We start from the raw sequence: 19367 nt of genomic DNA, 5'->3' as shown, positions 1-19367 counted from the left end.
CACCCACCCCACCCGGGCTTCACTCGCCCACCCGGGCTTCGCCCACCCCCCCCGGGCTTCACCCGCCCCCCCCGGGCTTCACTCGCCCACCCCGGGCTTCACCCGCCCACCCGGGCTTCGCCCCACCCCCCCCGGGCTTCACTCGCCCACCCGGGCTTCGCCCACCCCCCCGGGCTTCACTCGCCACCCGGGCTTCACCCGCCCACCCGGGCTTCGCCCACCCCCCCCGGGCTTCACTCGCCCACCCGGGCTTCACTCGCCCCCCTGGGCTTCACCCGCCCCCCCGGGCTTCACGCCCACCCCACCCGGGCTTCGCCCGCCCACCCGGGCTTTGCCCCCCCCCCCCCGGGCTTCACCCGCCCCCCCGGGCTTCACTCGCCCACCCGGGCTTCACTCACCCCCCCGGGCTTTCGCCCGCCCACCCGGCTTCACTCACCCACCCGGGCTTCACCCGCCCACCCGGGCTTCACTCGCCCACCCGGGCTTCGCCCCGCCCACCCGGGCTTGCCCGCCCCCCCCGGGCTTCACTCGCCCACCCGGGCTTCGCCCGCCCACCCGGGCTTTGCCCGCCCCCCCCCGGGCTTCACTCGCCCACCCGGGCTTCACTCACCCACCCGGCTTTGCCCACCCCCCCGGGCTTCACCCGCCCACCCGGGCTTCACTCACCCACCCGGGCTTCGCCCGCCCACCCCCCCCGGGCTTCACCCGCCCCCCCGGGCTTCACTCACCCACCTGGGCTTCACCCGCCCACCCCCCCCTGGGCTTCACCCGCCCCCCTCCCGTGGTTTTCCAAATAGGCCCAGGAGGTCCCAGTGTGTGCGAGGGAACAACTGCCCCTCGCCCGCCAGCGCCGCTCCACGCCGGGGCGCCGGCTCCAGGGGGCGCTGCATGTTGCCGGGGGAGCAGGCGGAGGGAAGGGGGGACGATTTCCCGCAGGGGCTGGCAAAGAGCAAGGAAACCAAAGAGCAACCGACCTGCCTGGGAACCGGGGAAACGCCCAGCGACTCGTTAAACGGGAACAGGCCCCGGAGTTCGGGGTTCCCAAAGGTCACCCCCAGACCGGGACAGACCCCAGCCCCCTGGCGCCTCGCCCCCAGAGCAGGACAGACCCAGCCCCCTGCGCCCCGCCCCCCGCCCCCAGAGCCAGGACAGACCCCAGCCCCCTGGCGCCCCGCCCCCGCCCCCCAGAGCTGGGACAGCCCCCAGCCCCCTGGCGCACCATCCCCAGACCGGGACAGCCCCCAGCCGTCCTGGCGCCTGGCCCCTGACCTTCTCAGCCACGCGGGCGAAGCGGTCCAGGCAGTTGCCTACGGCGATGTCGATGGTCTCCCCGAAGATGGTCGGTACCGGTGCTCGGAGTACGCGATGACCTGGGGGACAGGAGCAGACGTGGGGTGGGGATCTGCAGCAGCGCTGGGAGCTGCCGGGATGGGCAGGGGCAGGGGGAGCTGGGCAGGGGGCCAGGTGGGGGCAGGGGCCAGGCAGGGGATGGGAGCCAGGCAGGGGGCAGGCAGGGGGCCAGGCAGGGGCGGACACCAGGCAGAAGGGGGACGCCAGGCAGGGGGCGGGCAGGGGACGGGAGCTGGGCAGGGGGGGGACGCCGGGCAGGGGAGCTGGGCAGGGGACCAGGCAGAAGGGGGACGCCACGCAGGAAGCGGGCAGGGGCCGGGCAGAGGGGGACGCCGGGCAGGGGGGGCGGGCAGGGGACGGGAGCCGGGCAGGGGGCGGATGCCGGGCAGGGGGCAGGCAGGGGCCAGGCAGAGGGGGACGCCGGGCAGGGGGCAGGCAGGGGCCAGGCCCTACCTGGTGTTGCCCCCGCTGACGTAGAGCACGGTGGGGTTTGTGGGCGCCCGTGACCAGCCGGGCAGGGGGCGGATGCCTGGCAGGGGCCGGGCAGGGGGCAGGCAGGGGCCAGGCCCTACCTGGGTGTTGCCCCCGCTGACGTAGAGCACGGTGGGGTTGTGGGCGCCCGTGACCAGCCCGGGCAGGGGGGGACGCCGGGCAGGGGCCGGGCAGGGGGCAGGCAGGGGGCAGGCAGAGGGGGACGCCGGGCAGGGGCCGGGCAGGGGCCAGGCCCTACCTGGGTGTTGCCCCCGCTGACGTAGAGCACGGTGGGGTTGTGGGCGCCCGTGACCAGCCGGCCCATCTCGATGTGGCCCACGCAGTGGTTGACGCCCACCAGGGGCTTGTTCCACAGCTGGGCCAGCGTCCGGGCCACCACGGCCACCGTCACCAGCGGGGCGCCCATGCCGGGGCCTAGCGGGCAGAGCACCGTGTCAGCATGGGGCCCTTGGGGGGCCAGGCCCCTCCCCCGCTCTCCCTAGGCCCCCCCCCATCGCACTTACCCTTGGTGTAGGCCACGCAGTCCACGTCGTGGGGCTGCAGCCCGGCCTCCTGCAGCGCCTGGCGGAGCACGGCCAGCACACAGCCCCGGTGGTGCCGCGCCGTCTGGCCGGGCAGGAAGCCTGCCCGAGAGAGACAGGGCTCAGCCCGGGCACGGGGGGGGGGGGGGGGACATGCCCCCCAAAAGACAGCAAGGGACAGGGCACGGGGCCTGCCTGGGGGGTGTGATCTGCAGAGGTGACATTTTGGATTTTGGGGCGGGGGCTGAGCTGTGCATGCCGTGAGGGCGGGGGGCAGGCAGACTGAGGAGAGAGGCTTTCGGCACCTGGGGGGGCACCAACCCCCCCCCCCGCCATTCCCAGACACAGAAGCCGGGGCCCCGCCCTGCCCAACCCCCATGCATGGACCGGGTCTGAACCCTGAGCCCTGCAGCAGGGAGTTCCACAGGTTGGGTTTGACACTGACAATTGTCCTGCCCAGCGCAGGGTGGGAGGGGGACGGTGGGGGTGGGGCGAGAGGAGGGCTGGGAAGAGGGAGGGGAGGAGGGCGGGGCCGGAGGGGGAGGGGCCGGGAGGAGGGGAATGGGGCGGGGCCGCAGGGGGCGGGGCCGGGAGGAGGGGAAGGGGCGGGGCTGGAGGGGGCAGGGCCGGGAGGAGGAGGGGCGGGGGCGGGAATGGGGCGGGGCCGGAGGGGGCGGGGCCGGGAGGAGGAGGGAATGGGGGCGGGGCCGGAGGGGGCGGGGCCGGGAGGAGGGGCGGGGCCGCAGGGGAGGGGGGCGGGGCCGCGAGGAGGGGAAGGGGCGGGGCTGGAGGGGGCAGGGCCGGGAGGAGGAGGGGCGGGGGCGGGGAATGGGGCGGGGCCGGAGGGGGCGGGGCCGGGAGGAGGAGGGGAATGGGGCGGGGCCGGAGGGGGCGGGGCCGCAGGGGAGGGGGGCGGGCCTCTCCACCCTGGCCCGGCGGCGGCACGAAGGTCCGGCGGGGTTACTGAGCACGCGCCCGGCGCGCACCAGCCCGCGCCCCCACCTTGTTGGCGCTGCCTCGAGCCCCAGCACGGTCCCCTCGCGCATGGCTGCCGCCCGCGTCACCGCTCGGCCCCGCCCCTCCTACGTCACCACGCGGCGCCCGGGCCCGCCCCTCCTGCGTCACCGCACGTCCCGCGGCCCCGCCCATGCGCACCCTCGCCGGATGGGAACGGCCCTGGAACGTCACAGCCCGGGCCCGACCCCGCCCCTCGCGTCACTGTCCAGCGCCCGGCCCCGCCCCTCCCGGCACACGTGACCAGCTCGCACGTGTCGCGGCCAGAGCCTGCTGCGCTTTGTCCAGATCAGGTGCGGCGCGCGAGCAGGGCGGATCTGATTGGCCGGGGAGCGGGCCGGTTCTGATTGGCCGGGGGGGGGTGTGTGTGGAGACGGGGGTGTTGTGATTTCCCTGAGGGGGGGGAGCAGGGGTTCTGATTGGCCGGGAAGTGGGCAGGCTGTGATTGGCCAGGGAGCAGGCGGGTTCTGATTGGCCTGGGAGCGGGCAGGTTGTGATTGGCTGGAAGTGGGGCGGTTGTGATTGGCCAGGGAGCGGGCAGGTTGTGATTGGCCGGGAAGTGGGCGGGTTGTGATTGGCCAGGGAGCAGGCGGGTTGTGATTGGCCGGGAAGTGGGGCGGGTTGTGATTGGCCAGGGAGCGGGCAGGTTGTGATTGGCCGGTTGGGCCAGCGGGTTCTGATTGGCCATTGAGCGGGAGGGGTTGTGGGTGGGTGTTGATTAGCTGCGCAGCGGCTCCGTTCTGATTGCTGGGCAGCGGGTAGGTTTCTAACTGGCCGGGCAGCGGGTGGATTCTGATTGGCCGGGCAGTAGAACAATTGGAAGAGGAGAAGGACTGTGATTGTTTGCAGCATGGGTGAGGCTGGAACAGGAGGAGGGCTGCAATTGGCTGGTGAGCGGGGGGGCGGGGCTGGGACAGCAGGAGGGCTGCGATTGGCTGGTGAGCGGGGGGGCGGGGCTGGGACAGCAGGAGGGCTGCGATTGGCTGGTGAGGCGGGGGGGGGGTCTGGGACAGTAGGAGGGCTGCGATTGGCTAGTGGGGGGGGGCTGGGGCAGCAGGAGGGCCTGCGATTGGCTAGTGGGGGGGGGGCAGCAGGAGGCTGCGATTGGCTGGTGAGCGGGGGGCTGGGGCAGCAGGAGCGCTGTGATTGGCTGGTGAGCGGGGGGGGCTGGGGCAGCAGGAGGGCTGCGATTGGCTGGTGAGCGGGGGGCTGGGGCAGCAGGAGGGCTGCGATTGGCTGGTGAGCGGGGGGCTGGGGCAGCAGGAGCGCTGTGATTGGCTGGTGAGCGGGGCTGGGAGCCTGGGTACCTGCCGGACTGATCGCCCTGCTCCTGCCCCAGGCTGCTCCGGATCCTGCGGCTCGCGACTCGGCACCGGCGGCTCCTCTGCTCCGGGCCCGGCTGGCGGCGGGAGATGCCAAGCGGGGGAAGAAGGCAGAGGATGGGGACAGCGCGGATGAGCCCGAGGCCACAGGTACCTGCAGCGCCGCGCCCCCTGGGGCACAGCCCCACCGAGCACCCCCCATGCACCCTCCCGCACAGCCCCCCGGCTCACTGCCCCGGCAACGGTGACCCCCCCCCGTTCCCACCCTGATCCCCCCGGCTCACTGCCCCGGCACGGTGACCCCCCCCCATTCCCACCCTGATCCCCCCGGCTCACTGCCCCGGCACGGTGACCCCCCCGTTCCCACCCTGATCCCCCCGGCTCACTGCCCTGGCATGGTGACCCCACCCCCCCCCGTTCCCACCCTGATCCCCCCCGGCTCACTGCCCCGGCACGGTGACCACCCCCCCCCCCCGTTCCCGCCCTGATCCCCCCGGCTCACTGCCCCGGCACGGTGACCCCCCCCCCCGTTCCCGCCCTGATCCCCCCGGCTCACTGCCCGGCACGGTGACCCCCCCCCCCGTTCCCACCCTGATCCCCCCGGCTCACTGCCCCGGCACGGTGACCCCCCCCGTTCCCACCCTGATCCCCCGGCTCACTGCCCTGGCACGGTGACCCCCCCCCCGTTCCCACCCTGATCCCCCCGGCTCACTGCCCCCCCCGTTCCCACCCTGATCCCCCCGGCTCACTGCCCCGGCACGGTGACCCCCCCCGTTCCCACCCTGATCCCCCCGGCTCACTGCCCCGGCACGGTGACCCCCCCCCCCGTTCCCACCCTGATCCCCCGGCTCACTGCCCCGGCACGGTGACCCCCCCCCCGTTCCCACCCTGATACCCCCGGCTCACTGCCCCGGCACGGTGACCCCCCCCCGTTCCCACCCTGATCCCCCCGGCTCACTGCCCCGGCATGGTGACCCCCCCCCGTTCCCACCCTGATCCCCCCGGCTCACTGCCCCGGCACGGTGACCCCCCCCCCCGTTCCCACCCCTGATCCCCCGGCTCACTGCCCCGGCACGGTGACCCCCCCCGTTCCCACCCTGATCCCCCCGGCTCACTGCCCCGGCACGGTGACCCCCCCCCGTTCCCACCCTGATCCCCCCGGCTCACTGCCCCCCCCCGTTCCCACCCTGATCCCCCCGGCTCACTGCCCCGGCACGGTGACTCCCCCCGTTCTCACCCTGATCCCCCCGGCTCACTGCCCCGGCACGGTGACCCCCCCCGTTCCCACCCTGATCCCCCCGGCTCACTCGCCCCGGCACGGTGACACCCCCCCCCGTGTTCCCAGCCTGCTCCCCCTGGCAGGGCGACCCCCGACCCTGCCGCTCAGTGCCACGTCCCCACTTTCCTGCTCTGCCCCCCCCCAGAGCCGGAAGCCAAGAAGCGCAAGGGGGGAGCCAAGGGCGCCAAGGAGAAGGCGGCGGGGAGGGGCCCATCCTGTACCAGGACCCCCCCGACAAGCTCACCTCCCCCAGCGGGCAGAAGTTCTCCCTGAAGGTCACCTCGTGGAACGTGGACGGGCTCCGGGCCTGGGTCAAGAAGAAAGGGCTGGAGGTACGGGGCTGGGTCCTTTCCTCGGCTCTGCCACTGCTTTCTGGGTGGCCTCAGGCACGTCCCTTCATCTCTCTGTGCCTCAGTTCCCCCACACCCGTGCAGTGGGGATAAGGACCCTGCGCTGCCTGGGAAGCTCTGAGTTGGGGGCTGGGAGTTTGTCCCTGCCGGGTTTGGGGGGGGTGTCGCTTCCCGGGGAACGTCCCCGGGGGAATTTCTCGGCTGGAGTTTGGCTGCTCAGCTGCACAACTTGGGGTTTTCTCCTGCCAGTCCAGAGCATCTGCACCTGCCAGCTCTGTCCCGTGGGGCACAGCAGGGCTGGGGGGCAGGAATGTCTGGGGTCGCTGCATCCTCTCTGAGGTGGCCAGGGCAAGGGGCCCAGGGGCTCCAGCAGAGTCAGAGAGCAGTGGGGCAGCTGTGCCGGCTCTAACCACTAGCCCCCACTCCCCTCCCAGAGCTGGGGGGGCCAGGCGCCTGGGCTCCCGCCCCGCTGACCCCGCTCTCTCCCGCAGTGGGTGCGTGAGGAGGACCCCGACGTGCTCTGCCTGCAGGAGACCAAGTGCGCCGAGAAGCTGCTGCCCCCCGAGATCCGGGAGATGCCCGAGTACCCCCACAAGTACTGGGCCTGCGCCGGTGCCAAGGAGGGCTACAGCGGGGTGGCCCTGCTGTGCAAGACGGAGCCGCTCAGCGTGGCCTACGGCATCGGTAGGGCCCTGCCCCGCCCCACCCCGGCCTCTGCCCCGCCCCACCCTGGCCTCTGCCCCGCCCCGCCCTGGCCTCTACCCCGCCCCACCCTGGCCTCTACCCCGCCCCACCCTGGCCTCTACCCCGCCCCACCCTGGCCTCTGCCCCGCCCCGCCCTGGCCTCTACCCCGCCCCGCCCCGGCCTCTGCCCCGCCCCGGCCTCTGCCCCGCCCCGCCCTGGCCTCTGCCCCGCCCCACCCTGGCCTCCGCCCCGCCCCACCCTGGCCTCTGCCCCCTCTGCCTGGCAGCCCTCTGCCCCCTGCGCCCCTCTGGGCCTCTCACCCCTGAGCCCTCTGCCTGGCAGACCTCTGTCCCCTGCGCCCCACTGGGCCTCTGCCCCGCCCCACCCCTGGCCTCTGCCCCGCCCCACCCTGGCCTCTGCCCCGCCCCACCCCTGGCCTCTGCCCCGCCCCACCCCTGGCCTCCGCCCCCTCTGCCTGACAGCCCTCTGCCCCCTGCGCCCCTCTGGGCCTCTCACCCCTGAGGCCCTCCGGGCCCCCCGCCAGTTCTTCTGGCCCTTTGCCCCACAGCCCCGGGCCCCTGACCGGCCCGTCTCCCCGCAGGCGAGGAGGAGCACGACCAGGAGGGCCGGGTGATCACGGCCGAGTTCCCCTCGCACTTCCTGGTGACGGCCTACGTGCCCAACGCGGGCCGGGGGCTGGTGCGGCTGGAGTACCGCCAGCGCTGGGACGCCGCCTTCCGCGCCTACCTGCGGGGGCTGGACGCCCGCAAGCCGCTGGTGCTGTGCGGAGACCTCAACGTGGCCCACGCCGAGATCGACCTCAAGAACCCCAAGGGCAACAAGAAGTCGGCCGGCTTCACGCCCCAGGAGCGCCAGGGCTTCGGGGAGCTGCTGGCGGCCGGCTTCGCCGACACCTTCCGCCACCTGTACCCCGCCGCGGCCCACGCCTACACCTTCTGGACCTACATGATGAACGCCCGCGCCAAGAACGTGGGCTGGCGCCTCGACTACTTCCTGGTCTCCACCCGCCTGCTGGGGGCGCTGTGCGACAGCAAGATCCGCTCCCAGGCCATGGGCAGCGACCACTGCCCCGTCACCCTGCTCCTGGCCCTGTGAGCCCGCGGGGGGCGGGGGGCAGCCTGAGCGGGTACTGGGGGGCGGGGGCACAGCCTGAGCGGGTACTGGGGGGTGGGGGGCACACAGCCTGATCAGGTACCGGGGGGCGGGGCCATACAGCCTGATCGGGTACCGGGGGGCGGGGCCATACAGCCTGAGCGGGTACCGGGGGGCGGGGCCACACAGCCTGAGCGGGTACCGGGGGGCGGGGCCATACAGCCTGATCGGGTACCGGGGGGCGGGGCCATACAGCCTGAGCGGGTACCGGGGGGCGGGGCCATACAGCCTGATCGGGTACCGGGGGGCGGGGCCACACAGCCTGAGCGGGTACCGGGGGGCGGGGCCACACAGCCTGAGCGGGTACTGGGGGGTGGGGGGCACACAGCCTGATCGGGTACCGGGGGGCGGGGCCATACAGCCTGAGCGGGTACCGGGGGGCGGGGCCACACAGCCTGAGCGGGTACCGGGGGGTGGGGCCACACAGCCTGAGCGGGTACCAGGGGCGGGACCATACAGCCTGAGCGGGTACCGGGGGGCGGGGCCATACAGCCTGATCGGGTACCGGGGGGCGGGGCCACACAGCCTCGCAGGGGTCAGGCAGCCGGGCAGGGCAGGGGGCCATACAGCCCGATAGGGCCCTGGTGCTGAGGAGGCACACAGCCTGATAATGGCCCCCATACCCTGCGGGGCCTTGGGAGCAGGGGGAAGGGCGGCCATACAGCCCGCTATGGCCTGGATACCCATGTACGGCCCTGCAAGCAGGACGGGGGAGGCAGTCGGCAGCAGCCAGCTCTGCCACGGCTGTGCCCTGCCACCCTGGTGTGGCCCAGTGCCCTGTAGGGTCCTGCGAGGAGGGCAAGGGGGCGGATGCCCTACGGCCTGGGGGGGGACGTGCAGCCTGGTAGCCCTGTGAGCAGCACAGGCCATACAGCCCGTTATGGCCCCACCACCCTCGTGTAGCCCGGTGAGCAGGGCCTGGGCCATACACCTCTAGGGCCCTGCCAGCAGCGGGAGCCGCTCTGCCCCCCAGCACCCTCCCTGCAGTCCGGAGCCTGGTGGCCTTACACCCTCCCTGGCTTGAGTAGGAGGGGCTGGGCCCACTTGCCCCTAGAGAGCGCTGAGGGGGCAGGGAAAGGGACCCCCAACTCGAGAGCCCTGGCAGCCTAAAGCCCAGATCAGTGGGGCTCTCCTGTCCCTCCGCACCCCAAAGACCATGGGCCCCCCCACAATTCAGCCCTGAGCCCCAGCATCCCCCCGTCCCGCTTGCCTCCACATGTACCCCCCCCAGGCCATCCAAGCGACCCCCCCCCCAGCTATTTTTTATGTGTAGAATTAAGCTGCCGCCTCGCGCTGAAGCCGCCGGTTGGGGGACCCGGCTGGGTGGCTGCGTCGCCGCGAGGGGCTTTGATTAAACGCTTTGCAAGGAGCCGCTGTGGTTCATCGCGCTGTGGTCCATCCGGGAATCCCCCCGCAGCCCAGGGCAGAGCCGGGAATCCCCCGCAGGCCGGGGCAGAGCCGGGAATCCCCCCGCAGCCCGGGGCAGAGCCGGGTATCCCCCCGCAGGCCGGGGCAGAGCCGGGAATCCCCCCGCAGACCGGGGCAGGGAACCGGGAATCCCCCCGCAGGCCGGGGCAGAGCCGGGAATCCCCCCGCAGGCCGGGGCAGAGCCGGGAATCCCCCCGCAGCCCAGGGCACAGCCGGGAATCCCCCCGCAGGCCGGGGCAGGGAACCGGGAATCCCCCCGCAGCCCAGGGCAGAGCCGGGAATCCCCCGCAGGCCGGGGCAGAGCCGGGAATCCCCCCGCAGGCCGGGGCAGAGCCGGGAATCCCCCCGCAGCCCAGGGCACAGCCGGGAATCCCCCCGCAGGCCGGGGCAGGGAACCGGGAATCCCCCCGCAGCCCGGGGCAGAGCCGGGAATCCCCCCGCAGGCCGGGGCAGGGAGTCGGGAATCCCCCCGCACGCCGGGGCAGAGCCGGGAATCCCCCCGCAGGCCGGGGCAGAGCCGGGAATCCCCCACAGCCCGGGGCAGAGCCGGGAATCCCCCACAGCCCGGGGCAGAGCCGGGAATCCCCCCGCAGGCCGGGGCAGGGAACCGGGAATCCCCCCGCAGGCCGGGGCAGAGCCGGGAATCCCCCCGCAGGCCGGGGCAGAGCCGGGAATCCCCCCGCAGGCCGGGGCAGGGAACCGGGAATCCCCCCGCAGGCCGGGGCAGAGCCGGGTATCCCCCCGCAGGCCGGGGCAGGGAGTCGGGAATCCCCCCGCAGCCCGGGGCAGAGCCGGGAATCCCCCCCGCAGGCCGGGGCAGGGAACCGGGAATCCCCCCGCAGCCCGGGGCAGAGCCGGGAATCCCCCCCGCAGGCCGGGGCAGGGAGTCGGGAATCCCCCCGCACGCCGGGGCAGAGCCGGGAATCCCCCCGCAGGCCGGGGCAGAGCCGGGAATCCCCCACAGCCCGGGGCAGAGCCGGGAATCCCCCACAGCCCGGGGCAGAGCCGGGAATCCCCCCGCAGGCCGGGGCAGGGAACCGGGAATCCCCCCGCAGACTGGGGCAGAGCCGGGAATCCCCCCGCAGGCCGGGGCAGGGAACCGGGAATCCCCCCGCAGACCAGGGCAGAGCCGGGAATCCCCCCGCAGGCCGGGGCAGGGAACCGGGAATCCCCCCGCAGGCCAGGGCAGAGCCGGGAATCCCCCCGCAGGCCGGGGCAGGGAACCGGGAATCCCCCCACAGCCCGGGGCAGAGCCGGGAATCCCCCCGCAGGCCGGGGCAGGGAACCGGGAATCCCCCCGCAGGCCGGGGCAGGGAACCGGGAATCCCCCTGCAGGCCGGGGCAGGGAACCGGGAATCCCCCCGCAGACCAGGGCAGAGCCGGGAATCCCCCCGCAGGCCGGGGCAGAGCCGGGAATCCCCCCGCAGCCCGGGGCAGGGAACCGGGAATCCCCCCGCAGACCAGGGCAGAGCCGGGAATCCCCCCGCAGGCCGGGGCAGGGAACCGGGAATCCCCCCGCAGGCCGGGGCAGGGAACCGGGAATCCCCCCGCAGACCAGGGCAGAGCCGGGAATCCCCCCGCAGGCCGGGGCAGGGAACCGGGAATCCCCCCGCAGGCCGGGGCAGGGAGTCGGGTATCCCCCCGCAGACCAGGGCAGAGCCGGGAATCCCCCCGCAGGCCGGGGCAGAGCCGGGTATCCCCCCGCAGACTGGGGCAGGGAACTGGGAATCCCCCCGCAGGCCGGGGCAGGGAACCGGGAATCCCCCCGCAGCCTGGGGCAGAGCCGGGTATCCCCCCGCAGACTGGGGCAGGGAACCGGGAATCCCCCCGCAGGCCAGGGCAGAGCCGGGAATCCCCCCGCAGGCCGGGGCAGGGAACCGGGAATCCCCCCGCAGGCCAGGGCAGGGAACCGGGAATCCCCCCACAGGCCGGGGCAGGGAACCGGGAATCCCCCCGCAGGCCAGGGCAGAGCCGGGAATCCCCCCCGCAGGCCGGGGCAGGGAACCGGGAATCCCCCCGCAGGCCAGGGCAGGGAACCGGGAATCCCCCCGCAGCCCGGGGCAGAGCCGGGTATCCCCCCGCAGGCCGGGGCAGGGAACCGGGTATCCCCCCGCAGACCGGGGCAGGGAACCGGGAATCCCCCCGCAGGCTGGGGCAGAGCCGGGAATCCCCCTGCAGGCCGGGGCAGGGAACCGGGAATCCCCCCGCAGGCCGGGGCAGAGCCGGGTATCCCCCCGCAGACCGGGGCAGGGAACCGGGAATCCCCCCGCAGGCCGGGGCAGAGCCGGGAATCCCCCCGCAGGCCGGGGCAGGGAACCGGGAATCCCCCCGCAGGCTGGGGTAGAGCCGGGAATCCCCCCCGCAGGCTGGGGTAGAGCATGCAGAGCTGCAGGGTCCAAATACCAGCAGGGAGGGGAGCTGCCCAGAGCGTGTGCCCGTGGGGGGGGGGGGGGGGGTAGGGAAAACAGGCAACACTGCCTGGGGCTGCCCCGAACCTGCACCCGGTAGCGGGGAGGTGGGGGAGGGGGGTCATGGGAGCCTCCCCCTGCACATCAGTGGTCCCCCAAGACATGGTGGGGCACAGAGCTGGGAGAGCCCCCTGTGCTAACCCCTACCCCCCATGGGGCCTGGCTGAGCCAGGAGTGCGAGGCTCCCGTGTGGTGCAGGGAGCCGTGGGGCTCAGCCCAGGGGGCGCTGGGGCGCCAGGGGGCACTGTGGGGCTCAGCCCGGGGGGCTCAGCCCAGGAGGGCGCCGGGTCGCCGTGGGGCTCAGCCCAGGGGGGCGCCGGGTCGCTGTGGGGCTCAGCCCTGGGGGGGCGCCGGGTCGCCGTGGGGCTCAGCCCTGGGGGGGCGCCGGGTCGCCCAGCCCAGGGGGCACTGGGTCGCCGTGGGGCTCAGCCCAGGGGGCGCCAGGGGGCACAGCAGGGAGCCAGGCACCAGAGGGAATCTCTTTATTTACACGTGGGGGGCCGGCCGTGCCCGTGGGGGGCGGGACAGGCCGGCGGAAGCAGCACGGGGCAGGACTTAAATAGCTGTGTACGGGGAGGTGTCAGTATGTACAAGCCAGAGCAGCAGGGGCCCGGGGCCCCAGATCCCTGCAGAGCCAGGCCCTCCCTTCAGCAGCCCCCACCCGTGGGCACAGAAACCGCCCCCAGCCCCTCCCCCCCACTCCAGGGGCAGGGGACCGTTAGGGTGCCCCCCCGCAAGGGGGCAGTGCTGAGCCCAGGGCAGGACGAGGCTGGGGCGCCCAGCGGCCCCATGGGAGGCAGGCAGCGCTCCCCGCCCCCACCCGTGCAGGAATGTGCAAAGAACCAGAGCAGCAGGGAGAGAGGGGACCCCAAACTCACCCCCGCCAGCCCCACCGGCGAGGGGGGAGATCGGGGCAGCAGCTGGCCCCCGGCTCCCTCCCCTGCCCCCAACACGGTTAGCTTTGGTCCCTGAAACAGCAGGGAAAGCTCCCTCTTGGGTCCAGCCCCCCCCGGAGAACCGGCTGGCTCAGCGCACGGCGTGGGGCACGGGGCCTGGCCCCTCCAGGGGGCTGGCTCCCTGTGGCAGGGGACAGGCTGGCTCAGGAGGGCAGGAAACGGGCCACACGCCCCCTCCCCTCTGTGGGGCAGGCTCCCCGCAGCAGGGGCAGCTCAGAGGGGGTGGACGGTGGCCCTAGGAGATGCTACTGTGAGCGGAATTCTTCGCAGCCCCCCCACCCAGCAGGACCCAGCCCTCCCCAGGGGCCCCCTCGCTGCCCCCTGCAGCGGAGGGCTGCCCCGAGGACCAGAGGGGTGGGGATGGGGGCACCGTCGTGCCCAGAACCACCAGGAGAGAGCGGGGGGCAGGAGGGAGTCCCTGCTTCTGCAGGCCACCTGCGCAGGGTCCCTGCTCCGTCGTCCAGTCTCCTTCGGTGGGTGAGACCCCGCTCCGTCGCCCAGCGCCCTGGGAGGTGGGGCCCGCTCCGTCGCCCGAGTGCGTGGGGGCTCCTGGGAGGCGGGGCCCCCGCTCCGTCGCCCGAGTGCGTGGGGGCTCCTGGGAGGCGGGGCCCCGCTCCGTCGCCCGAGTGCGTGGGGGCTCCTGGGAGGCGGGGCCCCGCTCCGTCGCCCGAGTGCGTGGGGGCTCCTGGGAGGCGGGGCCCGCTCCATCGCCCAGCGCCCTGGGAGGCGGGGCCCCGCTCCGTCGCCCGAGTGCGTGGGGGCTCCTGGGAGGCGGGGCCCCGCTCCGTCGCCCGAGTGCGTGGGGGCTCCTGGGAGGCGGGGCCCCGCTCCGTCGCCCGAGTGCGTGGGGGCTCCTGGGAGGCGGGGCCCCGCTCCGTCGCCCAGCGCCCCTTGGACCGGTGCAGTTTCGCAGGAGGTAGACCCCAGCTCCGGCGCCCAGCGTCCCTTGCCTCGGGGTGGGGGTGGGGGTCTCTGTCCAGCTGCCCGCTTGGGCTGGCAGGTCCCTTGCTCCTCGAGCCACAGGCTTGGGCGGCAGCGGGCAGGGCGGGCGGGGGCTCAGGAGAAGCTCTGGACGGGGTGGCTGACCCGCATGCAGGCCCAGTACATGGCCCGGCCCAGGCACAGCACGGCCAGCAGGATGAGCAGCGCCCAGGAGCCGTAGATCCCGCCGTAGCGCCGGGCGTGCTTCCACGTGCCGAACTGCGGGAGGGAGACAGACACTCAGGGCTCCCGGCTCCATGTGGGGACGGGGGACTAGTGGTTAGAGCCGGGGGGGGGGGGAGCCCTCGTCCCAGTCGTTCTACGTCCAAGGGCCCCTTCGTCCCAGGGCGGCAGGGAGACGCCTGCCCCAGGGCGGATCAGCGCGGCCCCTGCTCCGCCCTCACTCACCGCTAGGCCCGTGGCGGCGACCGCCAGGAGCACACCCAGCAGGAGGCAGCAGATGCATCTCTTCCGGGGGTACCTGCGCCCGATGGAGGAGCTGGGGGGATGGGGGGAAGAGGCGGAGTCAGACACGGAGCCCCAGGAGTCCTGGCCCCAGCCCCTCACCCTGCCCCACATTTCCCCCGGCTCCAGTGCCCAGGAGTGCTGGCCCCAGCCCCTCACCCTGCCCCACATCTCCCCCGGCTCCAGCACCCAGGAGTCCTGGCCCCAGCCCCTCACCCTGCCCCACATCTCCCCCGGCTCCAGCACCCAGGAGTCCTGGCCCCAGCCCCTCACCCTGCCCCACATCTCCCCCGGCTCCAGCACCCAGGAGTCCTGGCCCCAGCCCCACATCTCCCCCGGCTCCAGCGCCCAGGAGTCCTGGCCCCAGCCCCTCACCCTGCCCCACATTTCCCCCGGCTCCAGCGCCCAGGAGTGCTGGCCCCAGCCCCTCACCCTGCCCCACATCTCCCCCGGCTCCAGCACCCAGGAGTCCTGGCCCCAGCCCCACATCTCCCCCGGCTCCAGCGCCCAGGAGTCCTGGCCCCAGCCCCTCACCCTGCCCCACATCTCCCCCGGCTCCAGCGCCCAGGAGTCCTGGCCCCAGCCCCTCATCTCCCCCGGCTCCAGCGCCCAGGAGTCCTGGCCCCAGCCCCTCACCCTGCCCCACATCTCCCCCGGCTCCAGCACCCAGGAGTCCTGGCCCCAGCCCCTCATCTCCCCCGGCTCCAGCACCCAGGAGTCCTGGCCCCAGCCCCACATCTCCCCCAGCTCCAGCGCCCAGGAGTCCTGGCCCCAGCCCCTCACCCTGCCCCACATCTCCCCCGGCTCCAGCGCCCAGGAGTCCAGCTCCCAGCCCCCACTCCCCAGGCTATGACAGCACCTTCCCCTCCTCTCCTCGGACTCCCAACCCCGCCCCTAGGCCCAGGGCAGTGGATCTCCCCCCGGGCAGGGCAAGCAACTTACACTTTGTGGCAGTGCGGGCAGCGGGCTAAGGTGCGGTCTGTGAACTCCGTCCACTGGGTGAACAAGAAGCAAGTGAAAGACACGCCTGGGACACCCAGCCCCTGCTCTGCCCACTGGGCTCCACCCCCAGCCCCAGGGACGCAGCCAGCCCCGGGCTCCCCGCTTACCAGAAACGTGTTCTTGCAATGCCCGCAGATGACCCGCACTCCCACGGGCTGGGGCTCGGGGCTCAGGGGACCCGGGTGCACGGGGCCCAGGTTAATGATTCGTTTGCTGCAGCAGGGGAGAGAAAGCCACACAGGTGAGAGCCCTGCCCCCCAGGGACAGCTGGTGGCAGCTTGCAGGAGGGTCGGGCAGTGCCCACCGGGTCACCCGAACGGCTGCCTGTCAACCTGCGGACTTGGATAGGAGCACGCGAAACACTGTTGCAACCACTGCTCTATCGCTGCACGAAGCCCTGTACAGAGCGGGCCGGGGGGGCTGCTGATGCTTGGGGCTAACGGACGGGCCTAGCCAGCGCTTCGGGGTGAGCTCGGAGGTACACGCTGGCCTGGGACGCTGGCTGGTCCCTTGGCAAACAGGCGCTCAGTGTGGCCATTGGCACCTCACGGGGGGACCCTGGCTCTGAGCCTCTCAGCGGCACCCCGCTACTCGCTCCGCCCAGCCATTCGCCACGCCCGCCGCGCGCCAGAATCACAGCACGACGTGCGTGCGGCGAGGGCCTGTGTTCCTGGTGCAAGGGCACTGAGCCCCGAGCCCCGGGAGAGCTGCCGCCGGGCCCCCTGGGTCTGTGACAGCCGTGGGGCTGTGCCCACCACCCGTGCGACACGGCAGGGACACGCTCCGAGGGCCCAGGCGTCGGGCTGTGCCTGCGTCGCCCCGGCCAGCAGAGAAGGGGAGCTGACCCCGGCAGGCACAGATGAGGCTTCCTCCACACATGACCCAGGCCCGGTGTGCCGCTGCTCCTGCCCCCCTCCAGCCCAGTCTCACCAGTAGGGCCGAGGGCAGGCGATGCGCTGGGAGGTCACCTTGCAGATCAGCAGGCAGTTGCAGGGACACCTCACATATTTCTTCCCCGGAGGGGCGTTCTTGATTGGCTGCAGCAGAGACAGAGGGGCCTGAGAGGGGCCATCCAACCATGTGCGGAATGCTTTTTGTTACAGGCACAGAGGCATGTGCACCACCATGTGCTAGGAACCAGGACTCCTGGTTCTGCCCGTTTTGCTCCACTTCCCAGGTGCCAGCCCCATGGTCTCCCAGGTCCATCCCAGTCCCGAAGGGAGGGGATCAGTGGTGGCAGCTGCCATTCCAGCCCAGGGGAGGGACCTTTCTTAGACGCCTCCCGCCAGGGGCTGGCAGGAGACCCCCAAATCCCTCCCGGGGGCTTGTCAGGGCCCCAGCCAGGCCTGCTAGGCAGACACAGGGTGGGGGAGAGCGAAGGGGACCTCACAGGCAGGAGAATGGGGGACCCAGCCCCTAGAGACACCCTCGCCCGCCCTGGCCCCCGACTCACCGTGGCCTCGTTGCAGACGCTGCACTTCACCACGTGCTGGTGCATCTTGCCCTCCACGTTGATGAGGCTCTGGCAGACGCGGCAGGTGATCATGGGGGCGCTGCCGCTGTCGGGGCTGGCCATGGGCGAGTAGGGCGGCGGGTCCTCGCTGGGCAGCACGGCCGGGTGCCCATCCGGGAAGGGCGGGAAGCCTGGCGAGGGAACCAGAGGCTGCAACTATTGGCGGCCCCGCCCGCCCCAGGTCCCAAGCCTCCGACATTAGTGCCATGCTGTATGCCAGTCAGCGCCTCCCAGTGCCTGTAGCCCCGCCCTCCTCGGCATGAGCGCCAGCCGGCAAATCCCAAAGCTCCGCCTACTTCCCTCAGCCCCACCCACCGAGCCCTATCCACCCACAGCTGCAGCCCCCATGTCCCATCCCCTCACCCCGCCTGCAACCCTGCCCTGCCCATCTTAGCCCCACCCACAAGACCCTCCCCAGCACCTGCTGCCCCAAACCCACCCAATTTTTACCCCAACCCCATGGCTACCCCCACCCACTCCTATAGCCCCCCACCCGTGCAGCCTTAGCGCCGCCCTCTCCTGTAACCCCGCCCACACGCCCCTGCAGCCCCGCCCACTCCTGTAGCCCCACCTGTGCAGCCTTAGCACCGCCCTCTCCTGTAACCCCGCCCACACGCCCCTGCAGCCCCGCCCACTCCTGTAGCCCCACCCGTGCAGCCTTAGCACCGCCCTCTCCTGTAACCCCGCCCACACGCCCCTGCAGCCCCGCCCACTCCTGTAGCCCCACCCGTGCAGCCTTAGCGCCGCCCTCTCCTGTAACCCCGCCCACACGCCCCTGCAGCCCCGCCCACTCCTGTAGCCCCACCCCCGCAGCCCCGCCCACCCGTACCTGCAGCCCTGCCCCGCCCACTCCTGTGGCCCCGCCCCCGCAGCCCCGCCCACCCGCACCTGCAGCCCCCTCCCGCAGCCCCGCCCGTGCCGCCTTAGCCCCGCCCCCGCAGCCCCGCCCGCTCCTGCAGCCCCCCACCCGCGCAGCCCCGCCCCCTCCCGCAGCCCCGCCCGTGCCGCCTTAGCCCCGCCCCCGCAGCCCCGCCCGCTCCTGCAGCCCCCCACCCGCGCAGCCCCCGCCCCCTCCCGCAGCCCCGCCCCCACACCCCTGCAGCCCCGCCCCCTCCTGTAGCCCCCCGTCCGTGCCGCCTTAGCCCCGCCCCCTCCCGCAGCCCCGCCCCCACGCCCCTGCAGCCCCCTGGCGCGCACCGTGGGGCGGGGCCGGCCGGGCGGCGGGGCCCGCGTAGGGCGGCAGCGGCGCGGAGGGCAGGGCCGCGGGGGGCCCGGGCTCGCCGGGCTCGGCCGGCAGCAGCGGGGAGCGTTCGCCGTCCCCCGACATCGCCGCTTCCCGGCCGCCGTAGTCTCCCTGCCCGGCTGCCCGCAGCGACGCCCCGCGTCACGTGAGCGGAGCCCGGCCGCCCATTGGCTAAGAGCAGGCCGGGCACCCGTCACGTGAGGCCTGCGTCACGTGAGGCGCAGCCCGCTTGCCATTGGCTGGGGAGGGAAGTGCCGGGCACGTGACCGGCGCGTTGCCCACCCATTGGCTGATTTTCGGCAACGCAATCCCCGCCGTCGGGACAGCCCTCAGCCGCCTTCCTCAGGGTGCTCTCTGATTGGCTGGAGCGAGGCGCCCGCCCCGCATGACGCGACGTTGCTTCTCTCATTGGATGGAGCCCGGCAACCTGCCCCACGTGCTGTGACGGGCTTCTCTGACTGGACAAGCCCTCAGCCCGTCGTCTCGTCAGCGCTTTCTCGCCTCCTGATTGGCTGGGCGCAGCGACAGTCTCTCGCGCTACCCCGCCGGCCCGCCTTCCACAGCTGGTCCGCGCCTCATTGGCTGCTACGAGTGTCAACACCCCTGGCCCCGCCCCCTTTTGGCCCCGCCCCGCCGCGTCCTACGTTATAGTCCTTCTTGTCGCGGCGGCCCGGGCTCAGCCTGGCGGGGGCGGGGCCAGAGCCGGCCCCGCCCCCATCCAGCCCCCGTCAATCCCCGCCCCCTGTTATGGCCCCGCCCCTTTCCTTCCCTCCGCGGGGGGCCGTGCGGGAAGGGGGGGAGTCACGTGGTGCTGGGGGCCCGGGGGGGGGCTCTCCTGGCGCTGGGGGCCCGGGGGGGCTCTCCTGACGCTGGGGGCCCGGGGGGGGGCTCTCCTGGCGCTGGGGCCCGGGGGGGGCTCACCTGGCGCTGGGGGCCGGTGGGGGCTCTCCTGGCGCTGGGGCCCGGGGGGGGGGGCTCTCCTGGCGCTGGGGGCCGGTGGGGGCTCTCCTGGCGCTGGGGCCCGGGGGGGGGCTCACCTGGCGCTGGGGGCCGGGGGGGGGCTCACCTGGCGCTGGGGGCCCGGGGGGGGGCTCACCTGGCGCTGGGGGCCGGGGGGGGCTCTCC

At 73.8% G+C, this 19367-nt stretch overlaps 2 protein-coding genes across 3 annotated transcripts; one reads left to right on the top strand and one right to left on the bottom strand.

The window, feature by feature from the left end:
- The first annotated feature begins 2740 nt into the window (after positions 1-2740).
- Positions 2741-9555, top strand: APEX1 (apurinic/apyrimidinic endodeoxyribonuclease 1). The gene is given in 8 exon segments (XM_075917330.1): positions 2741-2753; positions 3267-3670; positions 4717-4849; positions 6124-6174; positions 6177-6310; positions 6820-7012; positions 7615-8160; positions 8226-9555. Coding segments are annotated over 7 exon segments (1443 nt in total). The 3' UTR covers positions 8130-8160; positions 8226-9555.
- Positions 9556-13618: 4063 nt separating this feature from the next.
- PIP4P1 (phosphatidylinositol-4,5-bisphosphate 4-phosphatase 1) lies at positions 13619-18842 on the bottom strand. 2 transcript variants are annotated; one of them, XM_075917317.1, is made up of 7 exons: positions 18525-18842; positions 16940-17130; positions 16417-16523; positions 15594-15699; positions 15427-15479; positions 14428-14518; positions 13619-14238 (listed from the first exon to the last, which is right to left on the bottom strand). In XM_075917317.1, exons 1-7 carry the CDS (start codon positions 18649-18651, stop codon positions 14095-14097), a joined length of 819 nt encoding a protein of 272 aa, XP_075773432.1. In that variant the 5' UTR covers positions 18652-18842; the 3' UTR covers positions 13619-14094. The 2 variants fall into 2 exon arrangements, with proteins under 2 accessions (XP_075773432.1, XP_075773431.1); XM_075917316.1 differs by lacking the exon at positions 18525-18842 and adding an exon at positions 18197-18427.
- Positions 18843-19367: the final 525 nt, after the last annotated feature.

This window comes from Pelodiscus sinensis, unplaced genomic scaffold (genome assembly GCF_049634645.1).
Source record: "Pelodiscus sinensis isolate JC-2024 unplaced genomic scaffold, ASM4963464v1 ctg143, whole genome shotgun sequence".
NCBI lineage: Eukaryota > Metazoa > Chordata > Testudines > Trionychidae > Pelodiscus > Pelodiscus sinensis.
This window is presented reverse-complemented; position numbering and strand designations above follow the sequence as displayed.

What these genes read in the sequence shown, in the direction of transcription:
- PIP4P1 (XM_075917316.1), bottom strand. Translation starts at nt 18,326, where the DNA reads ATGTCGGGGGACGGCGAACGCTCCCCGCTGCTGCCGGCCGAGCCCGGC. An exon ending in GCGTCTGCAACGAGGCCACG is followed by an intron (nt 16,524 to 16,939) that starts GTGAGTCGGGGG and finishes TCTCTGCTGCAG; the next exon opens with CCAATCAAGAACGCCCCTCC. An exon ending in TGCCCGCACTGCCACAAAGT is followed by an intron (nt 14,519 to 15,426) that starts GTAAGTTGCTTG and finishes CCATCCCCCCAG; the next exon opens with CTCCTCCATCGGGCGCAGGT.